This window comes from Rissa tridactyla, chromosome 7 (genome assembly GCF_028500815.1).
Source record: "Rissa tridactyla isolate bRisTri1 chromosome 7, bRisTri1.patW.cur.20221130, whole genome shotgun sequence".
Classification (NCBI taxonomy): Eukaryota; Metazoa; Chordata; class Aves; order Charadriiformes; family Laridae; genus Rissa; species Rissa tridactyla.
In genome coordinates, this window is record NC_071472.1 from 19,627,604 (window position 1) to 19,650,667 (window position 23,064).

At 41.5% G+C, this 23,064-nt stretch overlaps 1 protein-coding gene and 1 long non-coding RNA gene across 4 annotated transcripts in view; one reads left to right on the forward strand and one right to left on the reverse strand.

Annotated features, from left to right (window-relative positions):
- Positions 1-15,309, reverse strand: part of IFIH1 (interferon induced with helicase C domain 1) — a 30,438-nt gene extending 15,129 nt beyond the window's left edge. Inside the window, exons 1-4 of the mRNA XM_054208237.1 lie at positions 14,601-15,309; positions 13,482-13,638; positions 8,164-8,340; positions 2,852-2,932 (exon numbers count right to left, since the gene is read on the reverse strand). Of these exons, the coding sequence (XP_054064212.1) occupies positions 2,852-2,932; positions 8,164-8,340; positions 13,482-13,638; positions 14,601-15,050 (865 nt within the window). The 5' untranslated portion in view covers positions 15,051-15,309. The remainder of the gene's footprint in view (positions 1-2,851; positions 2,933-8,163; positions 8,341-13,481; positions 13,639-14,600) is intronic.
- Positions 15,310-15,612: 303 nt separating this feature from the next.
- LOC128912406 (uncharacterized) lies at positions 15,613-22,387 on the forward strand. Of its 3 annotated transcripts, XR_008467620.1 has the most exons (5): positions 18,000-18,850; positions 19,332-19,604; positions 20,114-20,367; positions 20,839-20,936; positions 21,530-22,387. It is a non-coding gene; the product is annotated as an uncharacterized LOC128912406 (long non-coding RNA). The 3 variants fall into 3 exon arrangements; XR_008467622.1 differs by lacking the exons at positions 18,000-18,850; positions 19,332-19,604 and adding an exon at positions 15,613-15,797; XR_008467621.1 differs by lacking the exon at positions 19,332-19,604 and having other exon boundaries at positions 18,012-18,403.
- Positions 22,388-23,064: the final 677 nt, after the last annotated feature.

Sequence of the window (23,064 nt, forward strand, 5' to 3'; positions counted from 1 at the left end):
AGATAAGAAAATTCAATTGCCCATACAAGATAGAGCTAACTGCAGAATGTATCACACCTGTTCATGGTAGATTGCGCTGCTTCCAGACTGACTCATACATAATGCAATCGAGCTGTTCACTAAGAAGCCATATACATTTGCCATCTGAAGGCCAAAGCATTCCATCTATCATATAAAATGCAATGGCAGAGATTTCAGTTCTACAGGCCACAGATGAAACAACATTCAAAAGCTAGAAGTGGAAAAATGTTGTTAAATTATTTCAGGCAGTAAGAGAAGCATATTAAATCTCTCGAGCTTACATCTATTTAGGAAGTCAGAAATGATATATATATTAATATCAGAAGGATTTATTTCAACGGAGTTTTGGGCTTTTTTTTTTTCCCCTACAGATCTATTTAAATCACCATCCAAGCATTAATTGTCCTTAGTGAAGAAAAGGCACAAATTCATTCTACTAGGCTAAAAATGAGGGGAAAAAGCCCTCTAGTTTTATTTCCTGATGATATCATTAAATGAAGAATCACGAGGATTTTATTATCACTGATACATTACACAGAAAATAAGTGTATTTTTCTACTATCCCTGATTCCATTAAAAAAAATTAAACTAACAAAAAGTAATGAAGCTTGATAAAATACTGCTGATGGAAACATCCAAATGCCATTCTTAAGTGTTTTTTGCTTGTTTTGGCTTTTAGTGTGAGTGCAGTACTACCTGGAACACAGGGAAATTCACACCAGAGAGTACTTGCTGTTACTTATCTGACTTCTACTACTCTCTTTTGAGGAAGAACGTTGTTTGCTTTCTGGTTGGCTAAATTCAATAGTTCAATCATATTGAAACTAGCACTTTATCACCCATCTGTTTGGTTAAATTTCAGTTTCTTAACATCCTCAATTAACTGTCCAGGCCTAAAAAATATTTAACTTGCTCTCTCCTAGCTTCCTCAGCCCCTGTTTAGATAAAGGCTAATACAGGAATCTTTTCACAGGATATGATTTCATTAAAAAATTTTCATTGTGCACAGTATAACTTTAGGGAAGTTGTCTGTCTTTGTACAAGGCTCATATGAATTGCTGCTCTGGGATAAAAGAAACATAATAATTATTCTTCTATTGTCCTAACTCCACCATTTTTCTACATGTAAAATGATCCCTGCACAGAAAGCTGTGACTAAATCTACATGATTCTCTGCATTAAAATCCAAATCATGTCAGTGCATTAAGACACTATCCAAACATCTCTGTTAATGTAACAGCCTTACTGCAAAATCTCAAATTATAAAATCCATAAATATCACAAGGTCCATCTGTATCTCCTTAGCTTTTTTTCTCATAGTTGCTCTCACTGAGTTTACTAGGCATGATTAAAAAGCGTGAATGTTTTTTTTCAAACATTTTAACGAGTTGTTTTAAAAGCCCACATGTAAACAGAACATATAGCAAGTAACCATTGGAAAAAAAATTTTGCATTCTTCACGTTACTGTAGTGATTTATTGTTTTCTGCTGGACTACTGGGCAGAACCAATGTCCAATGTACTTTTCAGGAATCTTAAAGGATCAGGCCATACATATTTATGTGCTGCCACATACCGGTAGTCTATATCAGCCTGAACAACTCTTACAGTGTGACTGTCCACGGAACAGAGAAGTTTCTGTGCCCAGACATTTCATGTGACACAGTGAGGAAAGAAATACAATGTGACTGATGAGTCACCTCAGTTGATGCAGAAGTGCAAAGTATATTCTTCAGACTTAGCAATACGTAGACTAAAATCCTAGCTATAGGGTAGCCATTTAGATCTGAGATATCCTGAATTTTCTGGGTATGTACAAAATACTTGGATTTTAATATTTAAAAAGCTTTAAACTATTTTAAAGCATTTATAGTAAACACTTTGCAGGCATAGGATGTGTAACATTTACATTGGCTTTAATGATCTAGTACTAGCTTTATTAGGCAGAGCTGGCCTGATAGGTACCCAGATTGTTTCTAGCCCTTGCACAAGATACAGTCCCAGTACAAACTTTGTAAAGGCTATATTCTAAAAGGTATCTGGTTCCTCTTGAATTCTGTGTAGGCAAATGCAGGCTGTTCACCATGGTGGACACCTGCAAAATCGTTCTGCCTGAAGTCTAAGATTAAAAAAAAGAAAAAAATTGGGATGTCTGTTACAACAGCAATGTTTAATTGGGCTCAGAGCACATAAATAGCAAATTCGTGTCTGTCTGCAAAGTATTATGTAAACACAGTCCAATATTTAGCTTAAAACTATATTTAGAACTTGCACATACGTTTAAATGTGAGATTTGCAGAGGTCTTCAGATAGTAACCTCCATTGATTAGGTTCCTTTTACAGAGAGGGCTACTAAATTATTTAGGTCCAAAGTGGACCTTCATTACTGTTCTGCAGGTACCCTGGAAATGCTTCTCCTCACCCTTAGATGCCTCTAAAGCATTTCCTATTCCCTCTCACCGTGGGCAGAGGCCAGGCACAGTCTAGCTTCTCTCTGAGAGCAAAAGAAGCACATATATGTGCCAGCATTATGAGCATCTGTACAGGCGACTGCACTGGATAACTTCTGGAAGCCCTTTCCAGTCTATGGGATTCTATCATTCTACATCACTGACCATTTTGAATGACAATGATGTCTAGAGACCTATTCAGATGATATCAGCAAATCAACTCTTTTGGGGCAGGGGCTTAAGTCGAGACCCAAAAAATGGCATCTGTTTTCCAACGAAATAAATGGAAGCCTTCCACTGATTTTTGTTCTAAGCTATTCACAGAGTGGTTACCCTCCAGAGCTTATTTTACAATTACTAAATAACAGAAGGGAAACATACCTGAATCACTGGTTGTGCAGCTCTGTCCCAGGTTTTCATTCAAGTTACTGACACTTTCATCTCCTATGGAGACATCTGACTCTAAATGAAAAACACAAACAAATGTAGCATAGTATATTTGCTATACAAATATAAATAGCAAAAGCATATTGTTTGCTTTCTCCCTAAGTTGTTAAAATAGGCTAGACAAATGTCTGGCAGGGATGGCTGAGGTATAATTTCCTTTATTAAACTTTTTCTTAGATAAAGAAAAAACTATGAACAATATAGTTCATTTTTTATGGAAAAAAATATGGATTGGAAGATGAAAATCCAAAACATAGCAGAGGTAAGGCAATGTGGGTCATGATTTATTATTCTCAGGCATCTATGTTCTGTTTGCTTTGAAGCAAGGGTCCAGACATGACTGCCTGCATGATCCCCCCCTCTAGTCCTATTTTACTGTATCTTTTCTGAGGGGGGTGCAGAGCCAAAACAAACAAAAAAAACCCCCCAAAACCCCCAACAAACTATGTTGGTCTGCTGGATACACAGCACTGCTGGAAAACTGAAGACATTCTCTTTTACTCCCTATAAACTGTATCAGTTATATCTGTCGTAGAAGAAAATCAAAACCAGAACTGTTTGGTTTGTTTTTTTTAAAAAAGGGTTTCTTCATGTAACATGAAAAGAGTAAACCATAGTTCCCAGGTAAATAAAAGCAGAGAGGAATTACTAAATCTGCTAAACACTTTGCAAGTAAAAGCAGGGACGGACAATTCTGTTACTCCCAACAGAAGACGTGGACACTGCCACAGAAGTCTGGCAAGTTTACTGCACATATTCTAATGTTACGCTCTCCCTCTGCTGGGCAATCAATGTATTACACGAACTTTTTTTTCAGTCACAAGTGTAATTTATATAGCTGTATTTTCCAAAGCTCTTCTAAAATCTAAAGAGATACACAGTTGTTCTGGAAAAACCTGCTGCAAACAGCCTCACCTTGCACTGTCAGCTGCTCATAGTCTGCGCAAGAAATCAGTCAGAATAATAGCACTGACCTATGTTTTGCTTAATTACCTAGTGAATTTGTGTCTTACCAAGTCGTGCTTAATTATCTTGTGAACTTGTGTCCTATCAAGTTTTTCATAGTTTTTTCCAGTGAATATCCCATTATGGTCCATATCCATATTGTCCCCAATAAATAATTCATAAAGCAAAACACATGCTGTGAATGAGAATTTAGAACTAAGTGGATGTTGTAGTGTCTTAGAACGGTACTCTTTAAATATAAACTGTAAAATCTTGGTGAGGTGGAAATTAAACCTAGCCTGCGTTCAGTAAAAATATGAAGCTTTTTCCTTTATGCAAGTTTTGGTGTCCTTGAGAGGTAAATGAGTAACAGAAACAAAACTGCTATTTCACAGAACAAGTATAGACAACGGACACAAAGCTACCTTAGCTACCACTAGGAGTCAGGTATTTAACTATTTTTAGTTTTTCTAACATAACCATGAAAAGTGATGCAACCATCTGTCTTGCTGTCCTACAGCGTTCATCATTTATTCCATACAGACCTCAGAATCTGATCCAACTATGAATCACCACCACCTGTAGGAAGTGTTAGGATGGGAAAGGGCATTAAAGACTTTAAGCACCTAAATTAAAAGCCTAGTCTCCTAGAAATCAATGCAATCAACACAAAGGCACTTTAAAAAATATATATTCACAGTGGAAGCGTGATTTATATAAAATTTCCCTATTATTATATACTAGCATGTATTTAATATCACATTAAAAGACAGCATTGTCTGAAAAAAGAAAACCTCACCAGTTATAATCCAAGTTCAAAGACCTGTGACAAACTATTACATAGCATTAGTGGTAATTCCAACTATGAAGATGACACTGCGATCTCCCAATTTCACTTTCTAAGAATCCGTGTAGATTGGAGAGGACAAAATTAAAATTCTATGGGTCTATTCTATGTGGTCTCCCATCTAAAATGACCTATTGAAAGATGTGTATGCAGCAGAGAATATGCATTCACAGAGTGTTTTGTACATAATTATCTGAATTACAATGTGCAGCATGCATTGCAAAATAATCTCTCACAGAAAATGTCAGTGGTGAAGTAAAATGCAAGTATTCATCTTCCAAATAAAAGGTGAAGAGAATAATGTTCTCCTTTTTCAACTGTGGCAAATTTCTTGAATTATTTTAAAATAAAATTAAAAAAAAAAGTAAGCCTTTCCAAAACAATAAACTTAATATTTTCTAACAGCTGTTTCCACCACTTTCACCAGTCTTCCCTCGCAGTGCTACTTGCACATTGTAATGCAGCAGATTCCACGGAAAGATTTTCAGTCACTTTGCACCAACTAGTAAGTAAGTATAAAGACAATGGAATGTAATGAAAAAAAATGGATTAAAAAAAGTATTTATTTCCTGTCCTGTGCTACATTATGTCATAGAATAAGTTTCAAGCATCAGAAAATATAAATGAAGGACCAAAATATAAACAGGCTATTAAAATTGGTCCTACTTTCAAATTAATGGGCAGTTTTTTTCTAATCTCAAGCATTAAGAGACATTTTGTAATACATTATTGAACTCTCCAGTTAATTACAGTGTAATTATTTGTTCCAATCAACTTTTTTTTTTAATGAAACAGGCCTTGAAAAACAGAGGTGTTATTTATTTAAAGTGTTGTTTATGCAAGTAACTGTAGCCGTAATCCAAGTGTTTCACTTCTGACCTTGCAGACTTACTGCTTTTGTTGGGGTTTTTTTGCGTGTGCAGTTTCTTATCTGTGTTTTTGCATGCACAATTTCTCTCTAGTTTTCTCTTAGGCTAAATTATCTATTTCTACTCTGTCTTCATGACCCTACTGCCCTCATACCTTCTGACTCCTTCTGTCTCAGCTACTCCAATAATGGGGTCAGAGGATGCTCTAGATGCTTTACAATGCAAATTGCAGTAAATTCAAGTGACTTGAAAAAGCTTACATCTTTCTCCTTGAAATTTATTCTTTTCAATGTATGAAGGAATGGTGGGAGCGTACTGCAAAAGTGACAACACTTGACAGCATCAAATTGCAAATTAGGTGGGTTCCCAGCCTACTTGGAAGTAGAATCTGGGCTCCAGTTGTATTTTCAGCTGCCTGGTCTAAAAATACAGTCTTATAAGATCATGGGAAAGGATGGAAATGGAAAAAGACTTGAGTGCAGTTAAGTCTGTGTGTACAAGTGCATAGTGATCAAAGCTTACTGCACTTCAAGATGGCTGAATGTGAGCCAGTTCCTCTACAGCCATCCTCATGCAGCACTGTCTCTTGTCGGCCCCTTGCTACACTGCATCTACTTTGCTGGTTTAGTTCAACTCAGAAGTGCGTGTTTACAGTGAATCTGTCAATTGTCCCCACTTACACTACTTTGGTTCATATCACAGAGCTGGTTTGGATCACAAGAAATGAACTTCTGTCAGCTGAAACGAGATTTTTTTCCAGCCACCTGCAGGCATAGAGTCCACACCAGACTGAAGTCAATCGTAACCAAATTGCCAGAATTCACATAGAACATACACCCTTAGCACCATACCACTGAACAGATCCACTTCTGCCCAACAGCACAAACTGCTAACACCCACTGTCTATTCATTTCAGTACAGTTCAGTGCTGAGGAGATCATAGCTTTCAGGCTAGAATTGGCTTGTGGCAGGCTAGTTAATAGCTAATAGATCTACTTATCTGTAACCTTCAACCTGACAAGAGTCAGGTAAAATATCGAGCTAACAGCAATGAAAACCCACCCTCAGTGAGGCTACAATTAAGAACTTTAGCCTTGCCCTGAAAGGATCCAAAGAGTGAGGATAACTCAGTCTGATCCATTCTGAATCATCATTAAATATCTGGCACCTCTTCTTTATACTGCCAAATTATGTTCTAAACAAGGAAAACAAAGTTGATATTTTTGCTGTAGTTAATAATTCACTACTTGCTACAAAACATTGTGATATGCTGTTAATATCATGCTAAATGAGAAATAGGCTACTACTGTCGCACACTGAAAGGCTGCAGTTTTCAGAGCCAATTTTTTTTATTTATTTATTCATGTTTGATAAAAAAGAGCAGCCTTAGCTGTCTTACTCCTTTGGCTGAGTAAGCCCACTAAAATCATTTCAGGCAGGATTTATCTCAGTTGTAACTATTCTCTGCTCCATCTGAACTTGTAACCCACATGAATGGTTCCTTAATCATACAGCGTATGTTTGAATCATTGGTTCTCACCTATGTCTGTGAATTGTTGCTGGTAATTGCTGTTGCTCACTATCAACTCCCAAGGCATGATTTTAAAAGTGGATCCACATGAACAACAAGCCACCACAATTTCTAAAAATTTGTACTAAAAAATGTACTTCTGACCATGTGATGTAAATGGCAAAGGTGATTTGATGCTCTGTAAATATAAATCCTTAAAATAGAAAAAGTACTTGCTGGATGGCATTAAAGGACTTAGCAAAACCAAAAATGTTTTCCAATATAGAATTACCAGCCTTCTAGAAAGAAGTACTTGATACAGCTGCAGTTATACTGGTACAGAAACATTCCTCTTGATTTAAACTGTGTCAACATTGGGAGGAATTGTCAATGTAAACCTAATGTTTTCATTTCATAATATAAACCTACCATGAATAGGTCTGAAATAAAGTATTCATTTAATAATATTAACAATTTTAATTAACAATATTAAATATGTTTGAAGATTACTCATTTCTTCACACAGTAAGTGAAAAAATAATAATAGAAAGTTGTTGAAAGTGCTATATAAGAGGAAAGGAAGATCATTAATGTTGCTTAATTATAAGAAAATTAGGCAGCCTGTAGATAAAAACATCATCACTACAACCAGGACACAGAAAAATGTCTACATGGAGGCTGCACATAATGTGCTACAGATTTTTTGACCATGTCCTCCTAAGCCATTCTGTACTGTGCTATCAAATTGGTTTCTGAACCAGCTCTTACCTTGCAGATTAATTAGTTCAAGTATGACAACATATTCTTGTCCTAGAGCAACAATTTGAACTAAACAAATTTGTAGATCTGACCCTTAAAATGCCTACTGCTGTTAATGCATAGCAAGAAATGGAATTTACTGCTTCCAAAAAACCAAGATTTACTTTTTCCATTCATTCTCTTCACCTCGACAGTACCATATGTTCCTGAATTTTTGAGCAAGACAAGAGCTAATGCACCAAGAACATTCTTTCAGTTACTTACAGTTACTAAAGTTTAACTGGTACCAGCACTAAGTACCAGTTAGTGGACATACCTGGAACTAGAGAATTCTTTCCAATAGATGTTTCTGATACACTGTTCTCGCTGCTGAAACTACCATTCACATTCTCTTGCTGTTTCATATCCTCTGCTACAGCATGTCCTGGTTGGCTTGTAACTTCTGTTTCTTCGTTTGTACTGTTCTTCATCCCATTTTGTCTATTCTCTGTTTCTAGAAAATAAATAGAAATTCCACAGCACTATAAAACATTTAATTTCTTTTAGTGTGGAGCATAGAAAACATAAAACTAGCCTGTATTCATCATGCATATAGCAGCATAACATAGGGTCTTGGTCTTGACTTATAGTTTGGAATTTTGATGTTTTTATAAATATTTATTGAGAAAGTTGTTCGTCATAAATCTCAAACATTTGCGGTCACTATAAACATCTGAAAATTGAACTTGTGGACTAGACTGTCTTTCTTACCTCCTCAATTCCATTGGTCCTGTAAGCTCATAAATGGAGGTACCTTAGAGCAGGACTTCAAAACTCGCTCATAAAACAGAAAGACTGAGAGAGCTTTCAAAAAATGTTTTCCCTCCTTCCACTTGTCTTATTTCAAATACAGAAATAATTTCTCTCTGACTTCTCTGTTCTTTTATTAGACTCACATAGTGCATGCTCCAAAGGCAAAAAAATGCTGTTTTAATTATATGTTTAAATTATAAACTCATCATGTCACCAATGCTACCTGGAGTAAGTGGGTTGCCTTAATGACACAACGAGCTCAAACAGGAAACCCCAATTGTCCAGGAATCATAGGAGTGATCACAGACTGGCCTGAAGGCAAAGACTTCACAATGCCACCTGAGGAGGTGGTGACTTGTGGTGAGGAAGTCCCACCATATAGTGAACTCTCAGATAATGAGAAACAGTATGCTTTGTTCACTGATGGATCTTGTCGTATTGTAGGAAAACATTGAAAGTGGAAAGCTGCTGTATGGAGTCTTACATGACAAGTCGCAGAAGCTACTGAAGGAGAAGGTGAATCGAGTCAATTTGCAGAGGTAAAAGCCATCCAGCTGGCCGTAGGCATTGCTGAACGAGAAAAGTGGCCAATACTCTATCTCTGTCCTGACTCATCGATGGTGGCAAATGCTCTGTGGCGGTGGTTAAAGCAGTGGAAGCAGGGCAACTGGCAGCGTAAAGGTAAACCCATCTGTGCTGATGAATTATGTCAAGATATTGCTGACCATCCAGGAAAACTAGTTGTGAAAGTACGCCATGTAAATGCCCACGTACCCATGAGTCAGGCCACTGAGGAACATCGAAACAATCAGCAAGTGGATCAGGCTGATAAGATTTTCCAGACAGATTTGGACTGGGAACATAAAGGTAAACTATTTAGCTCGGTGGGCTCATGATACTTCAGGTCATCAAGGAAGAGATGCAACACATAAATGGGCTCGCGACTGAGGGGTGGATTTAACCACGGACACTATCACGCAGGTTATCCACAATTGTGAAACGTGCTGAAATCAAGCAAGCTAAAAGGTTAAAACCTTTGTGGTATGGAGGACGATGGCTGAAATATAAATTTGGGGAGGCTTGGCAAATTGACTACATCACACTCCCTCAAACCCACCAGGGTAAACGCTACATGCTTACAATGGTGGAAGGAAGCAATGGATGGTTGGAAACCTATGCCGTACCCCATGCTACTGCCTGGAGTACCATCCTAGGCCTTGAAAAGCAAGTCTTGTGGCGACATGGTACTCCAGAAAGAATTGAGTCAGACAATGGGACTCATTTCAAAAACAATCTTGTAAGTAATTGGACAAAAGAACATGGTATTGAGTGGGTATATCATATCCCCTATCAGGCACCAGCTTCCAGGAAAATAGAGTGATACAATGGATTGTTAAAAATTAGCCTGAAAGCAATGGGTGGTGGATCCTTTAAAAATTGGGACAAACATTTTAGCACAAGTTCCCTGGTTAGTTAACACCAGGGGATCCATCAATTGAGCTGGTCCTGCTCAATCAGACCTTTTACGTACAGTAGAAGGGGATAAAGTCCCTGTGGTGCATGAAAGGAATATGCTGGGGAAAACTGTTTGGGTTTTTCCTGCCTCAGGCAAAGGCAGACCCATTTGTGGGACTGTTTTTGCTCAAGGACCTGGATGTACTTGGTGGGTGATGCTGAAGAATGGAGAAGCTCAATATGTACCTCAAGGGAATTTGACCCTGGGTGAGAAGACTTAATTCTGAGTTGTACGATATTAATTGTTATATGATACTAACAGTGTTCTACAGGTGTTTTTCAGGATAATATAGTAGTGATGAACCCTGAGTCAGCTTCATCAAGTGGCGTCCAGCAAAACTGTTTGAGATGGACATGCTACCCATGGGCACGAACCACATAAATTTCTTTCACCTTTCCTACCCTGAAAATGCTGCTATGAGAGATGAAATCCTACAGTTATTAACTAAATGGACTTAGTGAACTTTTGTGTATAAAGATAAATCATAATTGAGTAACCTGCATGTATCTATTTCTATATATATGTATGTGTATGCACAGGTTTGATAGATAAAGTATTAGTGATCTGAGCATGATGCAAATGGTATGGAATAAGGGGTGGAATGTCCTGGTTTGAGGTAAAAGAGAACCAACTTTCTGTTCAGTAATTTTACTTCTTAGCTAGGCCTCTTCTAACTCTCTGAAATTAACAGCACGTTGTGCTGAAAACATTTCGTTCTCAGACTGATAAGACCAATGTTTACAATTAGTGCCAAGGAATGGTACGCAGAGAGGCTCTTGCTTATACTTATTGCTATAACAACCAAGGTCAGCTAATTTCGTTATTTGTCCCATTGGAGGGTCAGAAACGGAAAAGCATAGAGGGGTCCCACCTGCAGGGAGGAGCAGACAGGACAGGTGACCAAAAATTGACCCACAGGGGTATTCCATCCCATCTGCCCCATGCTGAGTATAAAAGCTGAGGGATCAAAAGGTCAGTCTCTTTTTCTTCAATGGCCGACTTCCGAGGAGGACCCAGCCTCTTCATCTGCCTTTGATCCCAATCTGTGTGTTCCTGACTCCAACTCTGGAATCCAGTTCCCACCCATCACTGAGTCCAGTCTGGGACTTCCCCAGTGCCTGCTAGTGATGTCATCCTGGGAGCTTAATACGGTTTTGTATATACTGTATCTTTTTTATTATTTTCCTTTTTATTTTATTATTAATAATTCATTAAAGTAGTTTACTTCCTTCTAAACGCATAAATCTCTTTACCTCTCCTCCTCCTCTCTGTGTGCGAGAGCATCTGTCACTGGCCATTGGCCAATTTGGCCAAAACCACGACAGACAGCAAAGTAACGAAGACAAGAATTTAAGTCTGACAAAGCTGCAACACAAAATGAAAACTAGGACCATAGTAGCTGCTGAACTACTCTCAGCATCTGACTTTCACTCAGAACTGTCTTCTGAGGCTCTAACTTGGTTGGTCTTGTCCTGCAGACTGGAACAGTCAACCACCTTTGAACAGCATGCTCAAATATGGCAGCTGCTTATCTGTGTTGGGCAGAAAACAGGTTGATTCCTGTCCTCAACTGGAAAAGAAACCTTCACACCCCTCTTATCCCAATCTTAATGCATTGTCCCACATGCAGCAACTAAAAGTAGAGAGACGTAGTTCTGGTGAGCTCCTCAAGCAAAAAGACTGAAGCTGGTAAATGGGAAATCTATTAAAAAAACTTTAGTTTCAAAATCTTATAAAACATATGTGAAGCCCAGTAAAAAAATGAGGAATGGAGTACTTGGGGGCTTCTTTTTTCTTATTTTAGAATCCAGGGGAGCACTGGGGTAATTTTATAATATCATAATCATAGTACAGGAATAAAAAGTAGTAGCCAAAAACCTACAGGTCTTTTAGTTTCATTTCTGTAAATAACCTATTTACTAGCTTATTCTATTATTTGTAGTAAATTTTATACAATGTCTTGAGACTTACGTCTTCTCCCCAAGGAGACATACTGCAGTGTAGTTTAAAATGCCGCATATATTTGTTAACCATTCTATAAAGGAAAAACTAATCCTTGTGCTGAAGGAGAAATACATAAAAGGTTTGCTTTGTTTGTTCAAATTAATCTTCAAAATATTTTTTATGAATGATTATAAAAACATCACATTGAAAACCAACGGGTTACAAAAGGTAAGGATTCACATCATCACAGAACCATAGGGTTGGAAGGGACCTCTGGGGATCATCTAGTCCACGCCCCCTTCCAAAACAGGGTCACCTAGAGCAGGTTGCACAGGAACGCGTCCAGGCAGGTTTTGAATGTCTCCAGAGACGGAGACTCCACCACTTCTCTGGGCAGCCTCTTCCAGTGCTCTGCCACCCTCAAAGAAAAGAAGTTCCTTCTCATGTTTAGGTGGAACTTCCTATGTTCGAGTTTGTGCCCATTATGTCTTGTCCTATCACTGGGCACTGCTGAAAAGAGCCTGGCCCCATCCTCCTGACACCCACCCTTTAAGTATTCTTAAGTGTTGATAAGATCCCCCCTCAGTGGTCTTTTTTCCAGACTGAAGAGATCCAAATCCTTCAGCCTTTCTTCATATGAGAGATGTTCCAGTGCCCTAATCATCTTCATAGCCCTTTGCTGTCCCCTCTCCAGCAGTTCCCTGTCCTTCTGGAAGTGGGGAGCCCAGAACTCGACACAGTACTCCAGGTGCGGCCTCACCAGGGCAGAGTAGAGGGGGAGGATGACCTCCCTCAACCTGCTGGCCACACTCTTCTTGATGCACCCCAGGATGCCACTGGCCTTCTTGGCCACGAGGGCACATTGCAGGCCCATGGTCATCCTGTTGTCCACCAGGACTCCCAGGTCTCTTTCCACAGAGCTGCTCTCCAGCAGGTCAGCCCCCAACCTGTACTGGTGCATGGGTTATTCCTCCCCAGGTGCAGCACTCTACACTTACCCTTATTAAATTTCATAAGATTCCTCTCTGCCCAACTCTCCAGCCTGTCTAGGTCTCTCTGTATGGCAGCACAGCCTTCTGGTGTGTCAGTCACCCCTCCCAGCTTTGTCTCATCAGCAAACTTGCTGAGGGTGCATAATTCAGTTTAATTACAACTACGTACATACTATTGTACTTCTGATATTGCTTAATAAGGATTTTTGGTGTTTAAGAATCTATTGAATAAACTGCAAAATAACATGATTTTGAAATCCCTGGACAAGTAAAAGCATTAGTCTCAGTGTCACAGCAAAATCAATATGGTGAGAACCTTGTTTCCTAAGTCACAGTACAAAAAAGAGATATTAAAATGCCACACAAGTGCTAAGGAAATAAGATGATTACCTCCTGTATTTCCGCTTAAGTCATCTGCAAGGTCTCCATGTTGGGTTTCACGCAAAGCAACCAAAAAAGGAGAGAACCAGTCTTTCTTCTGCACTATTCTGCTCAATAGCTCCCTCGCACCATCTCTATTCCCACGATTGTCAGTAACAGTGTGGATCTGGTGAAAACAAAAAAACCCAAACAATCTTGAGAGAGACTTTGGAAATAGTTCCGAGAAGTTAGTTAGTATAGGTACAAAAGCATTTCCTTGTCATCATTAAAACATACTTAAAAATAAAGGCATAGGGTGGGCCTGCCACTCATCAGAAGAGGCTTACTGCAGTTTTGTCCAACGTCATGTTTATCCCATATGGTTTCAGGTAGGATATATAAAACTTATTTAATTGGAGAGACTGGTAGTACTCAACAACGGTTACAATAATAACCACTGTATAGTAATTATTATTACTGTGGAATAATAAATAGGCGTTCACACTGGTTTAGGTACTAGTCAACCTTAACTAAGGAGAAGTGATGTCATACACCTTACCAGAGCTCAAACTTAAGCTGTAGCATGACAGATAGTCCAGGCAAGTCATTCTTAGCCAAGCGGGGTAAACACTGGGAAATGTTTTCATCAAAGGTTAACACTTGCTCTTTCCTGTCATACTAGTATTTCTGCTCAGCTTCACTGTATAGTATGATACTCCTTAGCAAACCTATGGCAAAATAGGGGAGGGAAGATCGTGCTTTATTTTAACTCAGGTATTCTCTAGGACTTTACAGGCCATCATCACTACTTCCTGGTATGGTTCAGCGGGCAGATGACGAGTAACAGTAAAGCCAGACATATTCCCTCCACTTTGACACTGGCTTAGTCTAACTCTCTGGTCATGGTATCTTTCTTTCCCTGGTTCTTAGCTGGCATCCCACCTGCTGGCCCATTGCCAATAGTCTTTGTTGGCTTATTTGGAGCACCATTTCTCTTTCCTCCCCCCAAGTTTGGGTACTCCCCTTTCATTTTTGCACTTACAAGGCCATTTCTAGTTGTGGCTTCCTTCCTATCTACCCACAGCTCCTGGGGGTGGCCAAGCATCAGTGGCACTGACTAGCGCTGGGCCTGACAGGCGAGCCACTTACCCGATCTAGGTCATCATCCTGGAAGATGCCCATCTGCAGGCACTTCTCAGCCACCTGCATGGTCTGCATTTTATCCACCAGTGTGCTGTGGAGCAGCTGCACCAAGTGCACGCAGAGGTCATGGTCAGCCTCCTCGGTCGGTGAGGGCAGCTGGCTGAGGCTGGGGTTCACATAGCAGGCAGCCAGCCTGCAGCCGCCCTGCTCCAGCGCCTGCAGGAACTCGTGGAACCAGCCGCAGCCGCGGGGACCCCGCTCCACGGCCCGCAGCAGCTCCTCCGCCCCTTCCATGTCGCCGCGCTGCAGGGCGGCCGCCCGCACCCTCTCCCTGTCCTCCGGGCTCAGCGAGGGAAGCCGGTCCAGCACCGGCTGCACCCGGATGAACTGCTTCAGCCGCGGCCTGAAGCAGGAGATCATGTAGAGGAACCGCTCGTCTCGGCACTCCTCTGCCATGGCTGGGATGAAGGCGCCGGGCGCTCCGGGACGCCTCTGGGGCCGCGGGAGGACGGCGGGGGGCGGCCGAAGGGGCTCCGTAGGCGGGGGTCGGGCTCGCTGTCAGCGGGGAACGCGTCCCGTCCCACTCAGCAACTCCGCAGGCTGCCGCCGGGCCGCACCCGCTATATCCCAGCCCCAGCGCCGCTTTCGGTTTCGATTCCTGAATATTTAAAGGGAAACTTGTAACAGCAACCGTAAGCTTAAGAAAAAAACAACAAACGTGAACTGAAGTACACCTTGCACTTTCCAGCTGAGGAGTTTCTAGGGCCGGTCACAGGTGTGTCGGGGCTTTCTGCACTGTGGCTTTCCAGCCAGGCACCGACCCGGAAATGCGGCGCTTCGGAGGTGGTAACCCCAGGTGATCCCAGTGATCTGCAGTCATTTGCAGGATAAGCCTTTTTGCAGAATACAGGCCCACAAAGGGCCATCGGGGAAGTAAAGCCAACTTGTAATGGTTTACTTTGGCTGTGTCTTAAAGATTTTGTGCCTTTTTTTCCAGTTTGAAGAATTGCATCTTGCATGCAGAGCAGGAGGCTGTGATGCCTGTGATAAACTTCATAGAGCAGTTTGTTGGACAGTGTCTGAGATTGTTGGGACAGTCTCTCCCTGAGATGTGGTTTCACCCATATGGTGGATGTCATTGAGCTTCGGGAGCAGGCTTGGTTTCCATCGAGGGGTTTTAGGGAACCTCAGTGTGATTCCAAGGTACGGCAACAGACCCTTGACTCAATTTCATGTTTTGTAGCAAAATGGTAGAGTAAATAGAGAGCACCTGGACTGCCATGTTCAGTTTTGGTCCAGGACAGTTCAAGAGACAGAGTGAAAAACCAGAGAGAGTCCAGTGCAGGGCCAACACGATGCTTCCAAGATTGGAAAGCCTGGCACATGTTTGAAGGATCTGGGTTTATTCAGCCTAGAGAAAAGGCAGCTCAGGGGAGATCCAATCACAGTTTTCCAACTCCTAAAAGTTGGATCCCTCTTCACAGGGGCGCACAGGACAAGAGGCAATTGGAACATGTTTCTTCAGGGGAAATTCTGTCCAGGTATAAGAAAAAAAATTCTCCACTGTAAAAACAATTAGACACTGAAATATATTGCCCAGAGAAGCAGTGGGAGTTTCCCTAATACAAATATTCAAGACTTGGTCTGACAGGGCCCTTGATTTAATGCTTTGTTTTAAACGGAAGCCAGATATCTCCAGAGGTCCTTTCCCAGCCTAAAATTCCCCGTAATTCAAATTGCGCCCTCAGCTGCTTGTCTTTCTGAGATGTGCTACAGCATTCTGCTCTCAGTGGAGCTTCCCTCAGTTAGCGCCTTCTTGTGTAGAACTTAATTTGTTTTACTTTCATTTCATTGTTATCTCAGGTTTCACTCTTATTTCATCATTACTTTTTTATTCCTGCTTTGTAGAAGTTTCCTTTGAAAGACTTCTGAAGAAAGTCTTGCCACTTTTTTCCCCCCACTACTTTTTCTTCTGTCTTCAGCATCTTATTTGAATGACATGTCAGTCTTACTTGTAAGGCCTCAGGAGCCCGCAGGAGTTACTTGGGTGCAGTGTGTGTAGCTAGATTGTTTGCATATTTGTTTGTTTCTCAGGTTGTGTATGTAGCAGTGGTAAATCAGGACCAGTGTATTTATACAAATAACCTTTGCAGCTTGAAAGAGTTTGTAGCCATTAAAAGGACACTTGTGACTAACTTGGAGAGGAAAAAAAAAATAAATGTTACTTAGATGTTATTCCAGCTACTGCTAGGTTGCATAGGATGATGGCTGAGCTCCTACTCTGTCCATAGAATGGTCTGGGCTGGAAGGGACCTCCAACCCCCCTGCCATGGGCAGGGACATCTGCCCAAAGCCCCATCCAGCCTGTCCTTGAACACTTCCAGGGATGGGGCATCAACAACTTCTCTGGGCAACTTGTTCCGGTGTCTCACCAGCCTCACAGTAAAGAATTTCTTCCTAATAGCTAATCTAAATCTACCCTCTTTCAGTTTAAAACCATTTCCCCTTGTCTTATCATTACAGTCCCTGATAAAAGAGTCCCTCCCCGTCTTTCCTGTAGGCCCCCTTTAGGTACTGGAAGACCTTACAAGGTCTCCCCAGAGTCTTCCCTTCTCCAGGCTGAACAACCCCAACCCTCTCAGCCTGTTTTCATAGAAGAGGTACTATGATTCTCTTCGTGGCCCTCCTCTGGATTCGCTCCAACAGGTCCATGTCCTTCTTGTGCTGAGTGAGGTCTCCAGAGCTGGATGCAGTACTCCGGGTGGGGTCTCATGAGAGCAGAGTAGAGGGGCAGAATCACCGCCCTTGACCTGCTGGCCCCACTTATGATGCAGCCCAGAACATGGCTGGCGTTTTGGGCTGCGAGTGCACACTGCTGGCATGATGACACAAATATCCTGACTCCCTTGCGCTCTTCATTAACTCTACGAGTTTTGAGGCCTTTGTCCCTTTCAGACGTGACTGAAATTAGTCGCAGGATTCACAGGCCGGGGCTGAGGCAGGGGAGGAGCACCAGGCCTCCCTCGCCGGCCGTCTCGGTAGAGAAGCTGCACAGCGCCAGCTCCCGGCCCCGCCGCATACGGAACACCTCCCTTCCCCGCACGGCGAGAGTCCGCAGACGGCTCAGACACCCAGGCTGAAGCACACGCAAAAACAACACGGCTGCGCCAACGCGCCCCCAGTTCCATCTCGGGGTTACCGGTGCCGCACAGAAGGCGCCGGACCGGCCGGAAGCGGCGCAATCGCCTCAGGCAGCGCCGCGGGAACGCCCCCAACGGCCGCACTGGGCTCGCGGGACCTGCGGCGGGCGGGGTTTCGGCTGGCCAATAGCAGGGCCGAGGCCGGCGCGGTACGGCTGGGGCTCGGCCGCTGCGGCGTTTATGGCCGGTGGGGCGGCCGCGTGCCCGTCGCCGCTGACGCGAGCTGCGGGGGCCGGGGGTGTCGGCGCGGCCGCTTCCCGGGACCACGCGGCCTGGGCAGAGCCTCTGCCGCTTCCCGCCGCAGTGCCCTGCCCTGCCCTGCCCTCCGACTGGGCAGGGCCGCGCTCCCCGGGCCGGGCTGGGCCCCCGCGGCCCCGAGGAGGGGTCCGGCGCTCCGCGCCCGCTGAGGGGCGGCTGGCGGGGAGCGTTCCGGCCGCTGTTGCGTTGTCTGAGGGGAGACGGGCGGCTGGGCGACCCGCGCTGTCTGTGGGCCCCGGGCCGGCGGGCAGAGCAGGCGCCGTGCGCTGAATAAGCCCAACACGGCTCGGGACCCATGTGGGACCGGGGTCGCTGCTGACTTACTGCCGGGGCCTGGAGTACAGTTTTGAGGTGCTTATTGTCCTTATGATGCAAAAAAAGTCGGACCGTATTTGGTGTTTCTTGTACCCAGTGCGGGGCTGCAGCAGTTATGGATGCTACACGACCTTTTGGAAAAATACCATTTTAGGATGGATTGATAGTACAGCTGGAAACACTGGTAGTAGTAGTTAGAAAATGACAAAAGTGCTTACAACAACTACGGCACAAAGAAATGTGTGACAAAGTGCTTACAACAACTACAGCACGAAGAGATATGTGTAAGAATGGGATTCTGTTTGTTATGTGTCCTTCAGCAAAAGGAAAGCTGCTCAATTACTTTTAGTTGCTGCGTAAGAGATGAAAATATTTTTCTAAATTCTTTAGCTGCTCAGTGTAAATACAGTTACTGCAGAGGCTTGTTGCTTCGTTCTCATGACACTTCAGTGCTTGGATAAAACATCCCATGTTTAAATATAGGTAAGTTTACTTTGCTGTTATAAGAAAGGGCAACATATCAGCACAGTAAAATCTGTGAGCTGCTCCTAAAATTATAGTTCTTGGATGCTCGAAGCCACTTCAAACTATGTGTCCCAGCCTGAAGAAGGGATCCCCTGCCACATATTGTGGTAACTGCATAAAGTACATGAAATCCTGGCATAGATAAGGGACTGAATAAACAGCTTAACACTAAAAAGGAAAGACTGATCCAATAGCAAATGCAGGGGAAATTATTGTGAAAATTATTGAACAACTTCATGTTCAGAACTGCATGTTTCTTTAGATTTTATTAGCATATCTAATATAATGACTACAGTATCCTGCAAACAATATCACTAATGCCCATAAGGTTTAAAAACAAAACAAACCATCTGCACACCCCCAAAGCAAAAAAAAAAAAAAAAAAACAAAACACAAAAACCTTAGAAGTATAACAGTAACTTATTTTTTCTTTTCTTAGAAAGCTTCCTTGGTAATGGAGTCAAAAGTATATTGAGAGCAGCCCTGAGGAGAAGGACTTGGGGATGTTGGTGAGAGAGAAGCTCAACATGAGCTGTCAATGTGCACTTGCAGTCCAGAAAGCCAGCTTCATCCTGGTCTGCATCATAAGAAGTGTGGCCAGCAGGTCGAGGGAGGTGATTCTGCCCCTCTGCTCTGCTCTCATGAGACCCCACCTGGAGTACTGTGTCCAGCTCTGGGGCCCTCAACATAAGAAGGACATGGGCACGTTGGAGTGAGTCCAGAGGAGGGCCATGAAGATGATCAGAGGACTGGAGCACCTCTCCTATGAAGACAGGCTGAGAGAGCTGGGGTTGTTGAACCTGGAGAAGGCTCTGGGGAGACCTTATTGTGGCCTTCCAGGGGACCCACCGGAAAGACGGGGAAGGACTCTTTATCAGGGAGTGTAATGATAAGTCAAGGGGTAACAGTTTTAAACTGAAAGAGGGCAGATTTAGATTAGGTATTAGGAAGAAATTCTTTACTGTGAGGGTGGTGAGATGCTAGAACATGTCGTTTAGTTACCTATTTACCTGCTCACTGCCATTGATATGCTTTAAGCAGAGAATTCCGCTTACTGCTTCCGGGTTAGATTAGGTGCTCTTCTCTTATGGTGACTATTTAACAACGTAAGAACATTTTAGGTATCACTGCAGGTAATCTAATTCATTAAAAATTACTGATAGTTTTTGCAAGTTATATGTGAATTGTCAACTGTGACAAATCTGTGTATTTGTTCTACAGGAGGGAGAAATAGATGCCGAAAAACTCCAGAGATATCTAATAACAGTCTGGAATCAGTGGTGCTGTTATTTTAAGACACTGAGTGTTTTGCTATGGCAGCCAGCGGGTATAGCTCAGTGTTGAAGAGAGGTTACCACCACTGCCTTGCCTTCTAAGGTGCAGACTTGAGAAGACTAGATTTTTATGCCTAATCTAATTCTGTCACCCTTCGAAATTAAATGATGATATTAAGGAGGCTACTCCAAGATAGTAAGGTAATGTATCGGTTGGTTCCATAGTAGACAGACTTAAAAAAAACAAAGATATTTTTAGTATGAGGCTATTTGAATATTTTTTGTTTCCTTTTTAAATTGGATTAAAAAAATAGTTAATGGTCACTGTCATTGCTGAAACTAACTACTAAATATAATACCAGTTACAAACTTTTGATTTTTTTTTTATTGCCCTTTAAGCATTCAGATTAGAAACTTGCAGAGTTATGATATGCATGTAGGATATATCCTTGCACATATTAGGACTTTAGTGGAATCTTGATATCACTTTGAACCTGTTGGTGGTTATTAGAAGCATGAATTTTAAATTCTCTAAACTGATAACTTTTAATACTAGTATTGTTTGAGCATTTATCATGGGCTGTAGTTACTGGTTATGGAGGTGTATTATTTCTAACTGCTAAAGTAATTACTTTATTTGATTTGCATGTCTTGCACCTTGTAATTTTACAGAGTGGCTTCATTCATGTTAAGCTGATCACCAGCAGTATGAGCATTAGAAATCAGAGCTTCCATTAAACTTTCACAGTTTCTCGAAAATTAAGATAAAGGTATGGTCATCATTCCTGATGGTGTGTTTAACTTACTGCATGCAACTGGAATGAAATCATCAACATTTTTGTAAAAGCAATTTATCTTAGTATTAACGTATAATTCAATTTGCATCATAATATTGAAAGCATAATTCTTTAGAAGAGCAGTGAATACCAACTGTTCTACTCCACATTATTACTGTGAATAGTCCTGCTTTTTAGTGGTATAACTACTTTATTGCTATGGGAAGTGATTGCTGAATCAACACAGTAGATTGTGGAAGTTATCAGTAGAGTGTAGGTAGCAAGTTGTGAACTGTTCAGCTGACTAAATAATCTTTCGACACGCTCTATGAAATGAGATTGAGGAATCAGTTTTGTTGCTTAAAAATCCAGAAGCAGAAACAGCTTTGACTATCTCTTCATCCAATTTTGTGAATGCTTTTCATCTAGCAGAAAAGTTATTTCTGATATTTAAACTTGTGGGTCCCTCCATCTGTTGGGATGGAAGTAGGCCATTTCTTTTGAATCTCACTGATGGTGAGTGTAATTGTACTTGTCACACTTCCAAAACCTCCAAACACTGACTTGCCTGTTACTTCCTCTTCTAGTTCTCGTGTTGCACCGTGGCATTCTGAGTGCTCAGCTGTTGGAGGAAAAGAGGATCACCAACCTCTCAAAGTTCATGTTTAGACGAACTGCTGCGAATGGAAGCTGTTGTAGAGTTGTAATCTTCCTGCCTGATAGGACATGCGCTTTGAATGAATACTTCGATTTTTAAGTGCGCATACACAGCAATGAGTACCTTTTGCATTTTAGTGTATGTAGAAGCATGGCTTTTTTTTATCTGTACATGTATAATTCCAGACAAGTAAACTTCTGTGTTAAACTCAAGAGCTTAATGAAAAGCTTATGATTATACATAATAGGCCATGTCTTATAAATGGGTAGCTGGCTTACACAAAGAAAACATGAGATACCTACCCTAAATGCTTTATGCACTTCTTTCATTAGTAGTGGCATACTGTCTCAGATGGCACACTCTGAAAAATTCTGCTGGTTTGGAGAAACTAGATCTGTGGACTCCGTTAAAAAACCAAAATGTTCTAGATAAAACTTTCTACTGCTCTAGCTTGTTGCAATGCAGTGGTGGTTTTGTGAGGCAAGCTCGGATATTGCTATTTGAATGCAGCTGGAATGGCCTTCAACTGACTGTACTTTAATCCCCCCTAAGGCTTTTACCCAAGGAGATCTGTCAATGTGGTAGGGTTTGGGTTTTTTTTTGCTTGTTTGTTTTTTGTTCTGTTTGGTTTTTGTTTGTTTGTTTTTAAAAGCTCAGCTTATTTTAAAAGCTTTCAATGGCTTTTCATCTGGATCAGTAAATTCACTTGCTGAATAAGTCTTCCATGTTGAACCCTTTCCATGATTCACTCTAAATTCTGTAAAATAAAATCATTCAAGCAACAGAACTGTCTGGCTTGAAGATGGATATTTAGGCAGTTTAGCTATTTAGACAATTTTCACAATTTTGTGAAAATTTGGGCCTGAATGGATAGCAATTGTCAGATTTATTACCCAGATTTTGTAACTAGAAGTTACCTTAGATTTTTTTAATTCCTCAGTTGGTGAAGTTAGGGCATGTAGACATGGATAGAACTTCCAGTTCTGCTTGAGGGATGGCGGTCAGTATGATACATGGAGATGGCTGTGTGCTAGGATTTTCTGAAAAGGTCTGATTTATTGTGTCTGTTCTGTGAACTTCAAGCCAGTGAGTGGTGTCCTGTGTAATCCTGTGCTTTTACATTTATTCCCACGGTGGTGTGAGTATACTAAATATAATTACATTTTTTTTGCTCAGTGTTTTTGATACAGAGATACATTCAGTCTTTTGGGATCCCTGTTAGTGGTGTTTGCATTGTAGTAACTGAATTCAAGTCAGTCACAAATGAAATGTTCACATCCCGTTGTTTTTGACCGAAATAAGTGCATTGCATTTATTTGTGCATATTTAGATATCTTGCAAATAAGTCTTCATGGTGATATAAACTACTGAATATATGTGCAGTGTAGAAGTGCTTTTATTTGTACAGTAAACAGTCTTCCAGGAGATCTTTGCTGAAAGCAAAATAATAACTTACATGAATTG